The sequence below is a fragment of the Pan paniscus genome, chromosome 8, assembly GCF_029289425.2.
Source record: "Pan paniscus chromosome 8, NHGRI_mPanPan1-v2.0_pri, whole genome shotgun sequence".
NCBI lineage: Eukaryota > Metazoa > Chordata > Mammalia > Primates > Hominidae > Pan > Pan paniscus.
In genome coordinates, this window is record NC_073257.2 from 135717857 (window position 1) to 135736305 (window position 18449).

The 18449-nt window shown below is 48.4% G+C and overlaps 1 protein-coding gene across 2 annotated transcripts in view; it reads right to left on the reverse strand.

Annotated features, from left to right (window-relative positions):
• The window catches only part of CPXM2 (carboxypeptidase X, M14 family member 2), a 147600-nt gene extending 129535 nt beyond the window's left edge, over positions 1-18065 (reverse strand). Inside the window, exons 1-2 of one of the 2 annotated variants that reach the window (XM_003816302.4) lie at positions 17589-18065; positions 6473-6571 (exon numbers count right to left, since the gene is read on the reverse strand). In XM_003816302.4, the coding sequence (XP_003816350.1) occupies positions 6473-6571; positions 17589-17892 (403 nt within the window). In that variant the 5' untranslated portion in view covers positions 17893-18065. The remainder of the gene's footprint in view (positions 1-6472; positions 6572-17588) is intronic. The other variant, XM_034931651.4, reaches the window with a different exon arrangement.
• Positions 18066-18449: the final 384 nt, after the last annotated feature.

Genomic DNA, 18449 nt, shown 5'->3' on the forward strand with positions numbered 1-18449 from the left:
CAACAGACAGGTGGCACTGCAAAATAGTGCCCTTTCATTTGGTACTTAGTACTTGTCTTAGTCTATTCAAATTGCTGTACCAGATTATAAACAACAGAAATTTATTTCTCACATTTCTTCTTTTTTTTTTTTTTTTTTTGAGACAGAGTCTCACTCTGTAGCCCAAGCTGGAGTGCAGTGGCATGATCTTGGCTCACTGCAACCTCCACCTCCAGGGCTCAAGTGATTCTCGTGCCTCAGCCTCCTGAGTAGCTGGGACTACAGGCATGCATCACCACACCAGGGTAATTTTTTGTATTTTAGTAGAGATGGGGTTTCACCACATTGCCCAGGGTGGTCGTCTCAAACTCCTGAGCTCAGGTGATCTGCCTGCCTCAGCCTCCCAAAGTGCTGGAATTACAGGAGTGAGCCACCACGCCCAGCCTATTTCTCACATTTCTAAAAGCCGAGAAGTCCAAGATCAAGGCACCAACAGATTCAGTGTCTGATGAGGGCCTGGTTCATATACAGTGGCTATCCTCTCCCTGCATCCTAACATGGAGGAAAGGCCAAGGGAGCTCTTGGGGGTCTCTTTTATAAGTTCACTAATCCCATTCATGAGAATTCCACCCTCGTGATCTAATCACCACCCCCCGCCCCAACCACACACACACACAAAGGCCCTACCCCCAAATACCATCACCTTGTGGGTTAGCATTTCAACAAACACATTCTGTGGGGACATGATCAGTTTATAGCATGTGTTTACTGCTTTCATAGTCAAATGTTTAATAAGCCAGGAAAGAAGTCTACTTTCACCACAAGACCAACTTCCACCACAAGTGGTTTAAGTGCCAATTTTTTTTTGTAAAGTTTTAGGGCATAACATGGTAAATTTGGTTTTCTGTTAAATCCATCCAAGAGTCAGTAATACAGAATAAAGAGGGTTTTATCACAGAAGCTTTGAGAAGATGGAAACAGGATAGCTCACAGTATGCCAAGAACAAATTCCCCAAGAGCAACAGAAGCACGTGTGCTCACCCTTGTCATGGGGATTCTGAGGAGGTACAGCCCTAGAATGTCTCCCCTGTAAGTGGACCAGCATGTACTTGGTCAATAAGAACCACACTTGGGGTTAAGTGGCTGATACAAATGAATGAAATTTCATGCCACCTATGGGTGCTACCGAGCACACCAGAACATCAGAGTTCTGTCCCCTAAACCCTTGTCTGGGAAGTATTTCTAGGCTGACAAGTCCACTGTGCCTATGGTTTCAGACCAAGGTTTCTGAAGCCTATAGCTGCAGACTGGCCACACTGCTCATGTAGTGTTCATAAACACACTCAGTTTACAGACATGTCTACTGTAGGCTACAGCCAGCCCAGGACCCCTAATCAAACCCAGTGAAGGCCCTGCCACAAACCCATTATTGGAAAAACAAAATAAAACTCTCCACATTGTAAAGGAATGCTATAAAATCCTTCAAAGGCACATGTTTCTTTTTAGAGACTAAAGAATAACTTTTTAGGCATGTTTGAGATGGTGCAGAAAGTGGAAAATAGCAAGGAGTAGGGGCACCTTTGGTTTCCCAGTGCCCACATTTCTTGGGCTTCCTAACCACCGTCTGTCAAGAGGGGTGTGACTCTGTCCCAATTCTGGCCCCTCACCTCCCCTGTCACTCCCATAGGAGTCTGAAATACAGGCATGGCAGTTTATCATGTCTACTGTGTCGGTAAAATCTTCCAGAATCAGGGGTCTGGGAATAGCTGTGCCAGATGCCAAGAAGGAAGACCCAACTTAGCCCCAGGGAACTGTCTGGTTATGCAATGAAGAGAAGAGGCTCATAACAAGGGCTTGAATGAAAAACCAAACTGTCTGTGATGCAATGAAAAACCCTCAAGCTTAAAACACACACAAATATACATTAAGTTGGCCAATCCCCAAGTATGGTGCCTGATTGAGGCCTCAAACTTCTTCCAGTCAAGGCATGAGGGAGATGCATCAAGCAAGCTCGCATTCACCAACATGTTTCAGGGAAACCATCCTACTTCCATCCTGGTAGGAGATCATGTTTCTTTCTTTCTTTTTTTTTTTTTTTTTTTCTTTTTTTTTTTTTTTTTTTTTGGTGGGACAGAGTCTCGCTCTGTCACCCAGGCTGGAGTGCAATGGCGTGATCTTGGCTCACTTCAACCTCCGCCTCCTGAGTTCAAGCAATTCTCCTCTCTCAGCCTCCCAAGCATCTGGGATTACAAGTGCATGCTGCCACGCTCGGCTAATTTTTGTATTTTTAGTAGAGACAAGGTTTCACCGTGTTGGCCAGGCTCGTCTCAAACTCCTTACCTCAGGTGATCCACCTGCCTCGGCCTCCCAAAGTGCTAGGATTACAGGCTTGAGCTACTGCACCCGGCTGATCATGTTTCTTTCCTACAGATCTTGCTCTAAGAAGTGAAATCAAAGACCACTTCCTTGAAAGAGCCAGCTGCTGTTCTGGGTCATAGAGAACCCATCTGAGCATATGTAGAGCACCTGTTCTGTTCACCATGATGCTGGCTCTACCACAATGTGGGTACTCAACAAACAGGTTCACCATTGTCAAGTGCTGCTACCAACATTGGGTCTATCCAGAGATGAATCAGACAAGGCCCCTGCTCTTAAGCATTCACAGGCTTTCAGAACCAAAGAACCATGCACAGGAATCACTGTGATATGAGAAAGGAGGGAACCAGGACCATAAGAAAGAAGCACAGGAAACTAAAGAGAGGTGATCAGAGGAGGCTTCCTGGAAGTGGGATTTGCAGAGCACTGAACTTCTAAGACAGAGGTTGACAAACTATAGCCCGTGTAAAGGTCAAATACAGCCCACCGCCTGTTTTTGTATGATCTGTGAAATAAGAATAAACTTTAAATATTTTAAGGGTTACATTTTAAATGGTTATATAAGCACTTATATAATATCCTGGATTTTGGCTCTTAGCTACTAAAGCATAAAATATTTACAATCTGATCCTTTAAAGAAGTTTGCCAGACCCTGTTCTAAGGCACACAAAAGACCCCAAGATGGTAAATTAAAGTCATAGCTAATGTTTGCTGAGAGCTTACCGTGTGCTGTGTGCTACACTGTGCAGACATTATTTAATCTTCACAATATGCCTATAAGGTTAATATTATTCCCACTTCACAGAGAAGGAAACTGAGTCATAGAGAAGTTAGTAACTTGTCCAGAGTCTGGCAGCCAGAAGTTAGTAACTTATCCAAAGTCTCAAGTGTAAGTCTGATCCCAAAGCTGTCCTCTCAATCACCAACTTTGATGCTTGTCCAATTCCCTATAGAGAGAACATGTGAGCAGAGGCTTAAAGCTTAGGACACATGTAAAAAACAAGCCCTCATCTGGCTGCAAACAAAGGGAAGCAGAGGCCAGAAAATGGGTAAAATTATAGTGGGAATTGCCAAGTAGAGAATAATCCTGCAATTAATGCATGGTAAATAACATGGCATAAGGTAATTTCATTGCAAGAAAAGCTGTTTACAGTAGCAAAAAATTGGAAACAACATAAATGTTTATTATTAGGTGGTTATATTACAGAATGTCATGTAACCTTTGAAAAAACAAGGTCATGCTTTATCTTCATTGTATTGGTCAGCTACTGCTGTATAACAAGCAACCCCTAACTCTTAATGGCACACAATTCGCATTTATTTTCAGGTGTCTGTAGATTAGTTGAGCTCAGCTGGGTAGCTCTGGGTTGCTGGTTGGGCCCACATCTGTTCCACTTATTGCTCAGCCTCCTAGGACCAGTGGTCTAGGTATGCACACTCTTCTTGTGGAGATGCAAGAGGCCCAAGAGACAAATGAAAACAAACAAAGCTTGGGCTCAGAACTGACACATGATCCCTTCACCATCTATTGGCCTAAACAAGGCTCATGGACCAGCCCAAAGCCAAGGGACTTCCAGCTTTGGCAAAGGGAACTAAAGAGTTACACAGCAAAGGGTGTGGACATGAGAAGAGGTGAAGAATTAGAATGACGACTCAACCAACTTCTTAAACTATTACAAAACAACACCTAAAATGTAGTTTGATACTTGCCACAGCTGACACCACTCCTTAATCACAGTGACAGCCATGTACATGTTCTCTTCCTCAAAAGCTAAAGTTCCATAAGGATGACTTCTACATCTGAGATGAGCCTTTTAACCCCATCCACTCTCATAACTCAATGTAGTTAACATCGCCTGTACTGCCCACCGCCTTGCAAATGAAGTGGCTGACATCTGCTCTGCCTGCCACCTTGAACATAATGTAGTTGTCACGTACACCAGCCCAACATTCTGCCACGCTGCCTTCAAAGCCCCCCAGTGCAACCTGAGTAGATCCTGACAGGAGGATGGACTCAGGGTTCTGAGAATGCCCAGTTCTGCATTTGAGGCCACACCTTGCTTGTTCAGGTGCCTGACTCTAGGCCTGCGTTCCTAACGGCCACGTCACCCTGCCACATGTGCCCTGCCTCCATGGCCACCATCTGTCGGTTGTCAGGATCTCCTCAGCTGCTTTTCCCCTCAAAGGTTATCCTCGACCCCCTTTTTTTTTCTTTTCTTTTTTTTTTTTTAGTAAAAGAAGTTTCACAGGCTAAAATCACGTATAGGGCATTCAATGAACCAGAGCCGTGATGGCTGCCTGTGAGACCAGTGATCCCAACCTAACAGAGCTTTGAAGCCAAAGCCATGGGAGCAATCCTGGGTGGGCCAGTAGGGAGGGGTGTACCCATGGCAGAAAAGGAGGCAAATTCAGACGTGTGTGTGTGTGTGTGTGTGTGTGTGTGTGTGTGTGTAATTGAGTCTTCAAAAATCTTTCCGAAAATGGTCTCCTCAAAAGTTTAAGAACTTCCAATTCTGATAATAAAGAACTAAGATAATTCAAACCAACCCTTCTGCTGAAGCTACTCAAAAAAATCTGGGCAAAATATGTTTAAAAGCACTTAAAAATTAACAAGGCAGTGAAGAAATACGTTTATTTCTTCACAAGGCAGTGAAGAAGTACCAGGATCCAATCTGATGGCAGTAAGACCCAGGGAGGCAAGACCAACTCTCAAGGCCACGTCAGCCCTGTGGCATTTGTAATCCTGAAGAAACAGCTGGTGTTTTATCAGCCTGCTTGGGCACAAAATGCCAATGTCCAAGGTCCATTCAAGGTGAGGAGTCCTATTACCCCCCATCTAGAGACGACCCCAAAGCACCACACTGTCAGGGTCAAGCAGCAGAAACACAGCCACAGCGTGCACTGTGCAGAATGCGCTCTCCTGGTCCAATGAGTCCTCTCAATGGGCAATGGGTGCAGTGCACGCCTGCCCACTTTAAGAAGGAATATACTTTACATTTGGTAAGTGACCACAGAAGGTCACTGTTGTTGACATCTGTTTTCACTTGAGGATGCACTATTAGTCATCTCTACGATTTCTTTGATGGCGAGTTCTTGGTTAGAAACACTGCCCCAAATCATTACATTGTGCTTAAGGAAGCAGCACTTCCACCTGTGACAATCAACTCTGGAACACTGTTTATGGACTCACATGGCAGCTAAAGTCCTGCCTCTGTAAATGCAAAGTTGTGAAATGCATCATTTATTTTAAGCTAACCAAAAAGTCTAGAATCAGAAAATCTTGGGTTCAAATCCCTGTTTTACCACGTAGAAGCTGCATAACCCTTGGTAAACTATGCACATTCCCATGTCTCATTTTCCTCATCTGTAAAGTATGGATAATAATGATAATAATAATACCCATAGTCAGAGGGGCACTAGGGGATGCCAAATACTCAGCCAAGTGCCTGGCTACTACATAAGTGCTTAATAAATGGCTGTTATTACTAATACTAATTTTAGCAGAAATGTGATCCTGGTTACCGCAGTTTAGAATAACAATGATACAATAATAATAATGGTAGTAGTTAATAGTAATAGCTGTAGCTCATGGGCCAGAGATTGTTCATGAGTCTCAAAATAATACCTTTGAACATTCCAAGGTGAGTAATTAAAGGTGCACTATGTTCATGACTGTGAGATGCCGGCCTAGCACTGCATATTTTGCAAGTAGATTTGATCTCTGACCCCAGAGGCTCCTGGGTCAGGTTGGGAGATAAGAAATGCACACTGAAGGCCATGGGCAGCTAAGAGGTCCCACAAGAGAGGAAATGATGTTGTCTTTGAGGAGAGAGAGGTGGGGAAAGCAACCAAGAGCTCCAGGAAATTCAAAACTGACTGCAGTTGAATCAGAAAATCTGGCTGTGAGTAGTGAGGCAGTGCACAAGTGTGAGTGTGGTGCAGAAGCTGCCGTGAATGTTCTCGCCCCCGCACCATGGATCGGAATAGACAGCAGGCCCCAGGCAGCCCCACACTCGGGAATCTGTAGTCAGGCTGCTGCACCAGGGGCCTGTACCCACCCATCCTCCCTGAACAGGGCCTAGGACTGGTGTAGGGGCTCTCTGAAAGCCTCACTTACTCTCTCTGACATCTTCATGGGCCACACGGACACTGTGATCATCGTTGGCAGCCTTCTCAGAGCTCTTGGTTCTCATAACTTTTTTGTTGCTGTGTTTACCTAAAGGGGGAGAGAGAGATGCATTTACTTTCACATACGTCAGAGCTGGTTCAAGATGCTAAGAGTTCAACCGTCCTCTCCTGCACAGCAGCCATCTCCCCTTCTGCTCTCCTGTCCCTAAAGATGGTGTCTTGGACTTTAAGGAGTCTCTAGTTAAAGGAAAGGAAATGTGTTATTAGCAACACCCAGGAGAAGAAACACTCCTAATAAAAACAATGTACACCTGCACGTTGTTACTATTATAAGACTGAAGATCACACCTGTAATCCCAGCACTTTGGGAGGCTAAGGCGGGTGGATCACAAGGTCAGGAGATCAAGACCATCCTGGCTAACACGGTGAAACCCTGTCTCTACTAAAAATACAAAAAATTAGCCAGGCGTGGTGGTGGGCACCTGTAGTCCCAGCTACTTGGGAGGCTGAGGCAGAAGAATGGCGTGAACCTGGGAGGCAGAGCTTGCAGTGAGACGAGATTGCACCACTGCACTCCAGTCTGGGTGACAGAGCGAGATTCCGTCTCAAAAAAAAAAAAAAAGACTGAAGGATACTTTTGGGTAGTACATTTGACCCTCACTGAGGCCCAGAGACATCATTTGTAGTTTCTGGAACTGGAAGTGGAGCCTCAGACTTGTGACCCCAGAGCTAGCATTTTCCACCCTGCTGGGCTTCTCCAACCTAACTCTCTCCCAGGCCCTGGCTTGGTACCTGTGGGTAAGGATGCTGCCCCCATCTGGGGAGCCTCCTTGCCATAGCCTGAGACACCTGCCTGCCATGCTCCTGCTGGCCCCTTGGCTCCTTTTCACACTGCACTCCCTCTCCCTGCTCCAGCAACACTGGCCTCCGTTTAGCCTTCAGTTCATGCTTCTTCCTCACCAGAACTGTGTACTATGTTGTTCCTTCTCCTGGAGCACCCTTCCCTTCCCTTCCCTTCCCTTTACGCTCAAGCTAATTAGCTCCTACTGATCCTGAAAATCTCAGCTCTGGCATCGCCTCCTTAAACTTTCCTGACCTCCCCACCAAATCAAATCCACTTTGATGGAAGTTGATAGCACCTGTTTTGGGTCAGGTTGCCTCTAGGTAGAGCCTGATGCAGGGCTTTGGATGCACAAGGTGTATTGAGGGAGAGGGGAAGGAAGGGAAGCAGGATGGGGTGAGGAAAGGAGCTAAGCAAGGCTGTGGTCTCAGCCAGAGTCAGGCTCAGCCCATCCCACAGGAGCTCTGGAGCAGCAACTGCACACAGGGTTGTCCTGACTTGGGACAAGGAGCTGTCATTTCTACTGCAGTTGACTTCGGGCTACAGCCTGAGAGTGGGAGATGTAGCCTTCCAAGGGTTCTTCTGCAGAGGTGGAAGCAGGTGTGAGCTGCCTGAAGAGGAGACTCCTGGTATCTGGGGGCTGGGTGTCCCTGTGGGGAAAGAAGACCTGGGTGGGGCACTGGCAGCCACACCGCAGGTCTGCACCCATCTTGGGTGGCAGCATCCCAGTGGCAATGGGACGTGTCTGTTGATGAGACAGGGATGATGTCTGGCTTTGCTCACTGCTCTGTCTCCAGAGTCTGGGACTTAGGAGGCTGTGATGAATGAATGAATGCATGAATGAACAAATGAACCAGTCGGTGAGTGACAAACAGAAACAAGAGGCAGGGCAGGTCTGTGGAGAAAGAAACTTAGCTTGAACTTTAAAAGCCAGTTGAAATACCAAAATTAGCTGGTGGATTCTGCCAATAATGAAATCATTTCCGACTATGTTACAGCCACATGCTAAAAGGACACTTATTAAGAAAACCTTAAATCTTCAAGAAATTCAAGGGGTACATTGGGCCAAGCCAAAGGAAACCCCCTTTTTGTTATATTCTTGGGTGGTACCTGCTGGAAGTATCTTTCATTTCCATGTAAGCTGAAAAGAAAATAAAAAAATTAAGTGCCCCCTTTAGTGTCTAGAAGCCAATTAACTGAAACTTCTGTAAAGGCCAGAGGAGGAAGGCAAGTCAGAGACCTGAACCCACATCTCTGCCCGACACTGCTTTGGCCTGTGTCCTGCTTCTGTGGGCGGGAACATCCCGGCTGGTGGGAAAACCGTGGAAGAAGGCCACCTCCCTAAGAGCCTGACCAGGGCTCTGTAAAGGCCTTAGTGGCTCCACAAAATCAGGAGCATAACTTTTGATAAGGCTGAGTTAGATTTTTCAGAAACATAAGATGTTTTAAGAAAAGGAAAGAAAAAAATTTCACAAAATATGTGAGAAAAAAAGCCAAAGTTCTGGAAAACAATGCCCCATTCCAGCCTTCCCCAGAAAATGGTGTTCACGACAGCCTTCCTTCAGCCAGGGCCGCCTCCCTGGGGCCTCCATGGAACAGGCAGTGAGAGAGGGAGCCAGGCAGTCCCCCAGCACTATGGCCTGGGCAGCTCCCAATACTATGGCCTGGACAGCTTCCAATGACATGGCCTAGGCAACCCCCCCACCATAACACCATGGCCTGAAAAGCCCCCAACTCCACAGCCTGGGCAGCCCCCACACCATAGCCCAGCCAGCCCCCACACTACAACACCATGGCCCGGGCACCTCCCAACACCATGGCCTGCGCAGCTTCTAATACCATGGTTTAGGCACCCCCCACCAACCCCGCAACCATAATACCATGGCCTGGGCAGCCCCCACACGACAGCCTGGACTGCCCGCAATACCATGGCTTGGGCAGACTCCACACCACGGCCCTGCCAGCCCCCACATCACAACACCATGGCCCGGGCACCCCAGGCCCAGGCAGATTTAGGCCTGTGAGGAAACTCTAGGACTCAGCTCTGGGACTCCAGTGAAAGTCTGGATGTCAGGCGAAGGTCCTACTACACTGACAGTGTGACTCCCCTGGCAGGGGGATGGAGGGTAGGATCAACATGTGGGGAACAGACTCCCCAAAGGGAGTGGCAGATGGGGCTGAGACAGCAGGCAGGGGCCCAGCACCTTCGCTGGGGAGGAGGCAGCTGGTGGTTGGAAGTGCAGGCCTAAGGGCCTGGTTCCAGTCTGGGGTGCTGCCATGTCTGCCCCTGTACCCTCAGGTATGTCCTGGGATGACCTCATCACCTCTCTACACTTCAGTTCCCTCATCAGTGAAAGGAGAAGGCAACAATACCTGCCACGGTGGAAGTTACCAGCAGGAAACAAAAATGCTGCCTGATGGGCTTAGGGTGGCCCTGGCCTGCAGCCTCACTGAGCAAGACCTCTATCTTCTCACCCATCACAAAGAGCTATTCCAGTTGCTGGAGGAATAACAGCTAATGTGCATAGCATGGTTCAAAATTGACACGGCATTTTCACATAGATTCTAACAGGGTCTCTGCACACCATTTTATAGATGGGGACACAGATGCTCAGAGGGGAGAAGAGAGCTGCCCAAGGTCACGGACAGAACAAGGAGGGGACAGAGCTGGAGAATGATTCCAAATCCGAGCCCTTCATGGACAGCACACAGGCCCCCCCTTCATAGCCCCTTCCTCTCTCCTAACAAGAAAGGCAGCATATGGTCCATGCAGATGAAAGAAGAAAGCAAAATGGAAACAGTGTGCAGAGAAGGGGCCAAGATCAAGCCAGCATCTCCATCTGGGCCGCGTGACAAAACCGAATCCCTTAAAAGTAGCAAACTGAATTGCCAATGTGGGCCACATGTTCTATTCTGGTCTACAGAGATAAATATAATTCTTGGTTAATAGAGAACTATTTTTCTCCTCACTATACAAAGGGCTTACAGTAGCAACCCCCAGAAGCCAGAAAAAAAAAATGCTTTGCTGCAATTTTGCATCTTCCCCAGGAAATTCCAGTCCAACAGGCTCTGCATTCCTGTAGTAAAGGACCCAGCCCAGGGCTCTGAGGTCCTTGCCTGCTTCTGCTTAAGGAACCCACATTAGGAGAAAAAAATGACCAAAGAGGTTCTCTGGGGCTCCCCAGAATTGCAGCATTAAGGCTAAATCACCACAAACACACCAGATCTGCTGGGAGGATCTGCTGGGAACCCTCACACAGGGAGAGCCGGGAGAACTTCACAGGTGAACGCGAAAATCTAAACAAAAGCAGTGAGAAACGCCTGCTCTGTGCGATGTTGGCAGGGAAAGGGCCATGACACAGGGAGGAACCACCTGCACCCTTATCCAATTCTGAGGACTGGAAGCTCCCAGAGGAAATAAGAATCCAGGGATTCAGTGGGTCCTGAAGGGCGAGTTGAGCAGTGGACTGATGCGCTGGCTTCTATCCATCTCAATGACCTTGACGGGAGCCCGGGGGGAGGCTGTGGGCTGGACATGGAGGTACTCATGAAATTGTCTAAGAACTTCTTACCAAAACTAGACCAAAATCAATCAATCAAACAATCCATCAAAATCCCATGGCCCATCTCTCTCTCTCTTTCTCTCTCTGTCTCTCTTTCTCTCTCTCTCCATTGTGTCTTCTCTGGGATACCTGCCTGGTCAGTCCCACCCTCCTCTGGGCCAGCCTTTCATGCAGAAGACCTGGCCTCAGATCTGGGCATAAGGAAGAGTGGGCATGGCTGGGGCAGCAGTGCCCTGTGGCCCCCACTCTTGCCCTCTGTGCAGCCAGCAGCCACCTTTCTGACTTGCAACCAAATAGAGTCCTTTGCCTTTAAAGAGACACCCCGGTAACAGCAGCAGGTGGGTGTGTGCAGACACTGTGCAGGGAGCTGTTGGTACCTGCCAGTCTCATCTTAGATTCCACCTGGAAACAGAGCCTGAGACAAGAAGGCTTTGGGCACAGTGCTGTATGTGGGAGGAGATTTCAAGTAGCACAGGTGAAAAGTTGAAGGGGAAACACCAATAACTCAGGCTGTGTTGTCTGGCAGGACTCAACGGGGACTCAACCTGGCTGGGGACTCAGGGTGGGGTTGGGAGGGGAGATGCCTCTGAGCTGCCCCACTCCGGAGGCTGGGAGGCTAGAAGGCTGGGAGGCTGGGAGGCTGGAAGGCTGGGCATTGACCCATCCAATCGTACACCTCCTCCAAAAGCTCGGGTTATTAATTGTTCCCATGCCATCGTGAGGAACTGATGCTTGGAGAAGTCACAAATGCCCATGAGTGGCAGAACCAGACTTTGACCTCAGCTCTCTCTTCATCCTGAAAAAACTCACCATGGAGCACCTACCTGTGCCTAGCATGAACCAGGCATTCCATACAAATCTGTGACATCAGGGGCTTAAATTAACATGTGAAGCTGTTTTGTGCCATGCTAACCATCCTATGATGCCCAACGAGTAGCCAGCTGGCTGCCAGCCAGATGTGGATGCCAGCCCTTCCAGTGGCCATCCAAAGAAACCCTAATTTCCTGGGTTTTGTGACCCCAGAGTGGTAGCTGCAGTGGCTGGGGCCTGAGAGGGCCACAGAGGGCACAGCCATTGCTGGAGATGCCAAGCCTGAGAGCTCAGGCTCCCTGGACCCTCAGGGACATCCAGAGAAAACCCCCACCTCAAAAGTCAAGGCTCCAGGGCCAGGCTGCCATTGTCCCCACACTAAAGGTGCCATGAGCTCTGGCAGCCATGGACACTTGAGGCATACAGAAAACACAGTGGCTATTTTTAAGAACCACAGCATGCAGTCCAGCTTTCGCAAACGTGGGAGTGTCCTCCTTTATTATCCATGCGCGAGCCCTGGTTTCTGGAACCTTGGGCACAGGCAAGAGGAAATTTGCCAGCATTAATAGTTGACTTTGGAAAGCATTTTGGAAATGGAGGTGGTGTCTTAGAAAGCTGCTTGCTAATGTACAGGAAATGACATCCTCTCCCTCGGAATTTTGTAGGGAGTTTACCTGGACAAAACACTTTGGATTTAACTCTTAAAGTAAGCATATAATTTGACATGAAGGATTGCTTGTTAATTGTTTAGGTATGCTAATAGCATTGTGATTGCTTTTTAAAGTACTTATTGAAATATTTACAAACACAGCTTCCTAATCCTTACACTCCCATTTTGCCCAGGAGAAGACATTTCCATCCAAAAGCCAAATGCAGCAAAACACACTGAAAAGAGAAGGAAAGCTTAAATGTGAAGCCCTTTTCACCAACTGGCTTACGGCACACACAACAGAAAAGGCTTTGTTTACAACCAAATATGCTCAAAGAACAACTCTTTGGTTATTTCCCCCTGCAACTGGGGCCCAGCACAGTACAAAATGCAAACTCAATGATTCTGAGCACAGACACACAAACAAACGTGGCTCGCTGCCCCCTCTGCAAATTCCACAGGCTCAAGACTATGGCGATGATGTGGGTTTGTCCACATTCAAACAGCGGTGCATTCTCACCAGCACATGAAGAAAGTTATGAACAAAGGACCAAGCAGAAACTCAAATTTAAAGACTACATATCCAAGCCTACTTCTAACCCAATGTGCAATGAAGAGAGAAATAAATAAAATCTTCAAATCCCTCATTCAAATCAATAGTTCAGCTTATTATTTGATTTGATTGTTACTGCCAAGTGGGAGGAAAAGGATAAGTTCTATAACTATGGTTTATTTTTCTGTTCTATTTTATTCTTCAAAAGGAATATGCTGCAAACCAGGGTCATCAATTTGAAGATGGCATGGAAAGTAAGACACCCCCAAATCCACTTGCACGTGCAAAATGTGGCCCCTTACCTTATTCATAACCCTGGGAGAATGAAAACTGAGGATCTGAGATTCACTCCCGTGGCCTTAAATCATTCCAACTGCAGGGATCTAGAAACTGTCAAATTCAATTCGAAACAGCTAAATAAATGGAATTAGAGAGCAGAACGTTGTCAAGTTCATATGAGGAAGAACATTCTAGCAATAAGTACTCTTCATCCACTGAATGGTGAGAGTCCATCCATGGAAGCCTGTGAGCAGAGGCCGGGCAGCTCACTGTTAGAATCTTGCAATAAGCAAGAATCTGTGCTCAGTGTCCACTTAGGTTCCTTAGAGTTCTAAAATTCTCGGATGGATGAGTGTTCACAATGAGGACCTCAGAAACTGTACAGTACCAAAATCCTACTGCAACCTAAGAAAAAGATTCTACGGTTCCATATCCTGACAGTGGTGGTGGTTCCATGAACCTGTACATGTGATAAAAACTGCAGAGAACATGCCTACAAATGCATGTAAGAACTGGTCAAATCTGAGTAAGGCATGTAATCTAGTTAACAGTATCACTGTCAACCTCCTCATTTTGATACTGTATACGACAGTGACTCCCATCCCCCTGGGGATATTTGGCAATGTCTGGAGACATTTTTGGTTGTGACAACAGGGGGGAGGGTGCTACTGGCATCCAATTTGGAGTCCAGGGACACTGCTAAACATCCTGCAATACACAGGAAGGCAACCCCCTTCCTCCTCTGTTGGCACGCACACACAACACACACACACACATACATAAACAAACACACAATTGGCCCAAAACATCAATCCTGCCAAGATTGAAGTATCTTGTACTAGAATCATCTAAGAGGTTATCACTGGGGGGAGCTGACAAAGCGTACATGGGGCCTCAGTGTACTATTTTTGCAATTTCCTGTGAGTTTATAATTATTTCAAAATAAAAGCTTAAATAAATGTTTTTAAAGATTCCATTCTGTTTAATATATTGGGGCTCTACTTCTCTGGAAACCTGTTAGCCACTCATGGAAAATGCAATACTCTCAGTTAGCCAAAGGGTTCAGTTCTCCAAGCATCTCCATGAACGTCAGCATGTCACACCCATTGGGCATTTCTGTGGTGGTGTGAAAGAACAGCCAATGGTCAAAGCCAGAACCCACATCAAGATCAAATCCCCAATGCCCTTGGCTCTTTGCATAAACCCCCCTACACGGTTAAAACAGGGCTCCCTCCTAGGGCCTACCACATAGAAAATCTGCCTGTGTGGGGAATCACTGCTGAATACATCTTTCCTTGAACTCACCTTTATGCAAAACAAGAGCTATCTGGGAAATATTTTATCATCTGCAAAGATAAAGTACATATAGACTTTTAATTAGTTATATATGCTTTTATACTGTTATGCATCTCTAAATTGAACCCCTCACTCCCACCTCAGTGCCTCATACATAGCATTGCATCATCCACCCAGTGAAGCAAAGTACAGAAGTTTGCATTAAACACTCCAGGCCACAGTCCAATGTTCCTTCCTATGTAAGTGCCTTCCTAAGATATTCCAAAACAATCCAATGCAGAGATAAGTGCTTCTATTACACCATGAGCAGCATATAGATCAAGCCGCTACTTAAAGTAGAAAAAAATAATTTTCTCCTAGTGTAGTTTAACTGCACAAAACTGTCACTGATTCCCCTAACTAAGTTCACGCTTAAACCAGTCTTCCCACTTTGGTCCAGGGCAGAGGATTCTGCTGAGCAAACACCAAAATAAAAAAGGACAGGAGTTAAAAATATGAGATAAATGTCACACTTGTCTTGTCATGGTTGGGGAGAGCTCTAAAAAAGCCCCACAGAATTCATTAGAAACACAGCTGACATGGTAGCAGGTCTGCAGGCAGCTGTCCCAACAGGCCTCTGATGTGAGTCTCTAGATCTTCCGAAGACGTGTTTTCAGTATGGGGCTTGGAGATCTCAGTGGATGCCAGGGCTGCGGTGAACTGGGCAATGTGTCCTGCAGGAGCAGAGGCTAGGCACCGAATCAACAGGCTCCCCCATGGCCTGTCTCTACCTGCAAGATGGCCTTCCAAAACCAAATGAGCTTTTTCTTGCAAATTCAGGTTACACTCTGATTTCTCCTCCAGAGACCCCATTCCAAGAGTGGCAAGAGCTGTTTCTCCAAGGACTAAAGAGAGTCACTTCCCCATGTAACCCCTGAGTCTGCAGACACATTAGTCTGTGGACACTGCTCAGGCCAGGCTGTGACTTTCTGAGATGTGTTTTGTAGGGAAAGAAACCTATCTTAGGAATGATGTCCGGTCACTTGTACGAGTCCCCAGGACAATAAAGCTGACTTACTTGTCAAGTCTTAAACATCACCTCTTCGGGGAAGCATTACGCAAGCCCCCACAGATTCAGTGAGCTTCCCCAGCTTGTTTGTTACCTTAACACCCCACACTTTTGTGCAACCCTTAACACAACTGTGATTACTTTCTCAGAGTTCCCAGCTAGTTCCATGTGGTGGGGGGCGGGGGGTGGGGGGCAGGGAAGAGGAATGTCTTGCTCTCCCCATTCCTAGGATCTCACCCAGCACCAGTGCTTAGCAGGTTCTTGGTAACGGCCTGTGGAATGAATGAAAGGTTCACAGGAAGACTAGCACATAAGCTGGCAGGCACACTGGAAGCTTTCATTAAAAAGGTTTTTACAGCAATTGACAAAGTAAAGTGAGGTGGCAGGTGCAGTCTTCCTATTTGCAAACGATGATGAAGTTAAAGCTCAGGAAACTGAGCCATGATTCCAGATCCCCAAGTTGATGAGCCCTAAACATGGGTGTTAGGCCCAGTCTTCAGACTCCCAGTCTGGGGCTCCTTCCACTTTCCCCCTTAGCACCACTCCCAGTGACTGCCAGAACCCAATATACATGTCTCCTGCCTACACCACCCTACCATGCCCAGGATGGAGCTAAGCACATTGCAGGCACTTTAAAAAAAAACTAGAATGCATGTGGATTTGATTCAAACTACCAAACCAAAAAGGCCTTGAGTTAAAAAGGACAGGAGAAAGGCTTTCAAATATCCCAAGCCAGCAAGTGACACTGAGCAAGTTACTTAAACTGTCTGAGCCTCACCCACCCTTCGGAGCCACTGAAAGGGTGAAATGAAACTGGCACATAAAGTTTCTAATGGAGTCACAGTCGACATTCTACAAATATAAGTCTCTTCCCATTCCTAATCCTGTTATTAAGCCACTGTAGCTCTTAAACACCTGAATTCCCATAACTCTCCCTGAAACACTGGAAATTCTGGATGTGTTCAGGGTTGTCACACAACTCAGAAATCCCCGCCCATTCAAAGTTGTCCACAAATGGAAGCATGCCAGGGCCTCTGCAAAGGGGGGTGCTCATATAGGTCCACCCTTTCAGGAGTTCTGTGTCCTCATCCCTCCTCCACTTTCCCACTGCCCTGGCTGCTGACTTTCGTGAGCAGTTTAACCAAACAAAGACGATGCCTTCCATACCCGGAGCCCTGTAACGGTGGCACCCGCACGTATCTCCTTTCAGGAAAGGCCATTGCGAGGCCAGAGAATTTGGCCACATTCCTGCTCATGCCCCACTCTTGAAATACCAGGCCTGCAGCCCTTGCAATTTGAGCAAAGAACATTTGGAACTAGAGAAAGCCCCACTTCACAAGGTGGTTAATAAACTACGTCATTTAGTGGAAGTCATTTTCCTAAGAAAATGAGGTTGGCAGAAACCGAAGATGGATTTGAGAAGGGTATGAGACTTGGATGAAAGACGGAGCACTGCAGGCAGCCAGGGAGCCCCCAAGCCGGAGTCCAGGCTGCAGCAGACTCCAGGCACAGACTCCCCAGTGGAGGCTGTGCCATCCTGCCCCAGCCGGGCAGAGGACCCAAGGGACCCGCTGAGAGTGGGAGGGAGGGAGCTGAGAAGGGACACAACTGGGTAAAGGCCTACTGGCAGAACTTTCCCTAGAAGGCCATCTGCCAAAACAGCCAGCCATCCACATCCCCAAAGCGGAAATTCAGCCGCATTTGAGGATTGAAGAAGTAGGTAGAGAAGTAAGAGGCATCCAGCAGAAAGACCCTTAGCTCAGGGGATTTCAAGCTTGAAACAAGAACTTTGACTCTCATAGGCAGCCTCCCAATTGCACAGCTCCCTCTTTACCTAAGGGCATAAGCCAGAGCTGAAATGCGTGTCAGGGTCAAGGACAAGTTCTGGGAAGCTGGGCGGGCCCGCAGGAAGCGCAGATACAGTCCCTAGGGAGGCAGAGGCGGCAACAGGGAGATTCCCGGGACTGGCCCATCCCAGACACACACACTGGGAGAAGCCAGTTGTCCCCTGGAGGCGCGCAACCACCAGCGCCCCCTCGGGCTGCCCAGCGCAGAAAGTTCCTTACCTGGTGGAGGCGGCTCCGGAGCCGACTTCTCCCTCTTGGGAGCTTTCTTGGGCTTGGTGGCCCTCTTGGGCGGCCTGGGCTCCTGCGGGCGCCGCTCCCACTCCTCCCCGGGCCCCGCAGGCAGCGGCGGAGAGAAGGTCTCGAGCTCGGGCTCCGGGCGCGCGTAGTAGGGCTCCCGGCTCCAGATCTCCTGCCCGTAATAATCAGGGTCCTCGAGGGCTGCGCCCTGGGCTCCGACCCCGGCCAGGGTCACTGCCAGGAGCACCAGGGCCAGCGCTGGGGTAGCGGTCCCCGGGCGGGACATGCCTGCTCCGCCCCGCGCCCAGGGCAGGGTCACGGTCACCGGGAGCGCCGGGCGGGCTGCGGGCGCAGAAGCTGGCGCGGGGCAGGGGCGCAGGGCACAGCAGAGCGGCGCGCTGGGCACGGGAGGCGGCCGGCTGGCTGCGCGTGTGACCGGCCCGCGGGGTTGGGCTGGGCTGGGCTGGGCCGGGGCGGACAGGGGCGCGCAGAGGCGCGGGGCGGGCGCAGGGGGGCCGGCCCCGCCCTTCCTTCTTCCCTCCCTTTCCCGGCGACCCCTCCGAGGCCGGTCCTTGGAGGCAGGTGTTCCAAGCTGCCAAGCCCAAGAAAGCCCCCTTCCCCTCCCCCGCAGGCCAGCCAGCGTGGGGCCTGCTTCCCCAGAGACGCTAATGAGTTTCAATCTTAGAAGAAAACATTGAGGCCCGCTGTTCCATTCCTGTTTTACAGGTGGAGAAACGTGACCTGAGAGAAGAAAAGATTGGCCCAGGGTCCTAAAGTAAATCAGAGCCCAAGCAGCCTCCAGCTCTCAAACCGTGCCCCGTGTGCTGACCATTCCGCAGACGT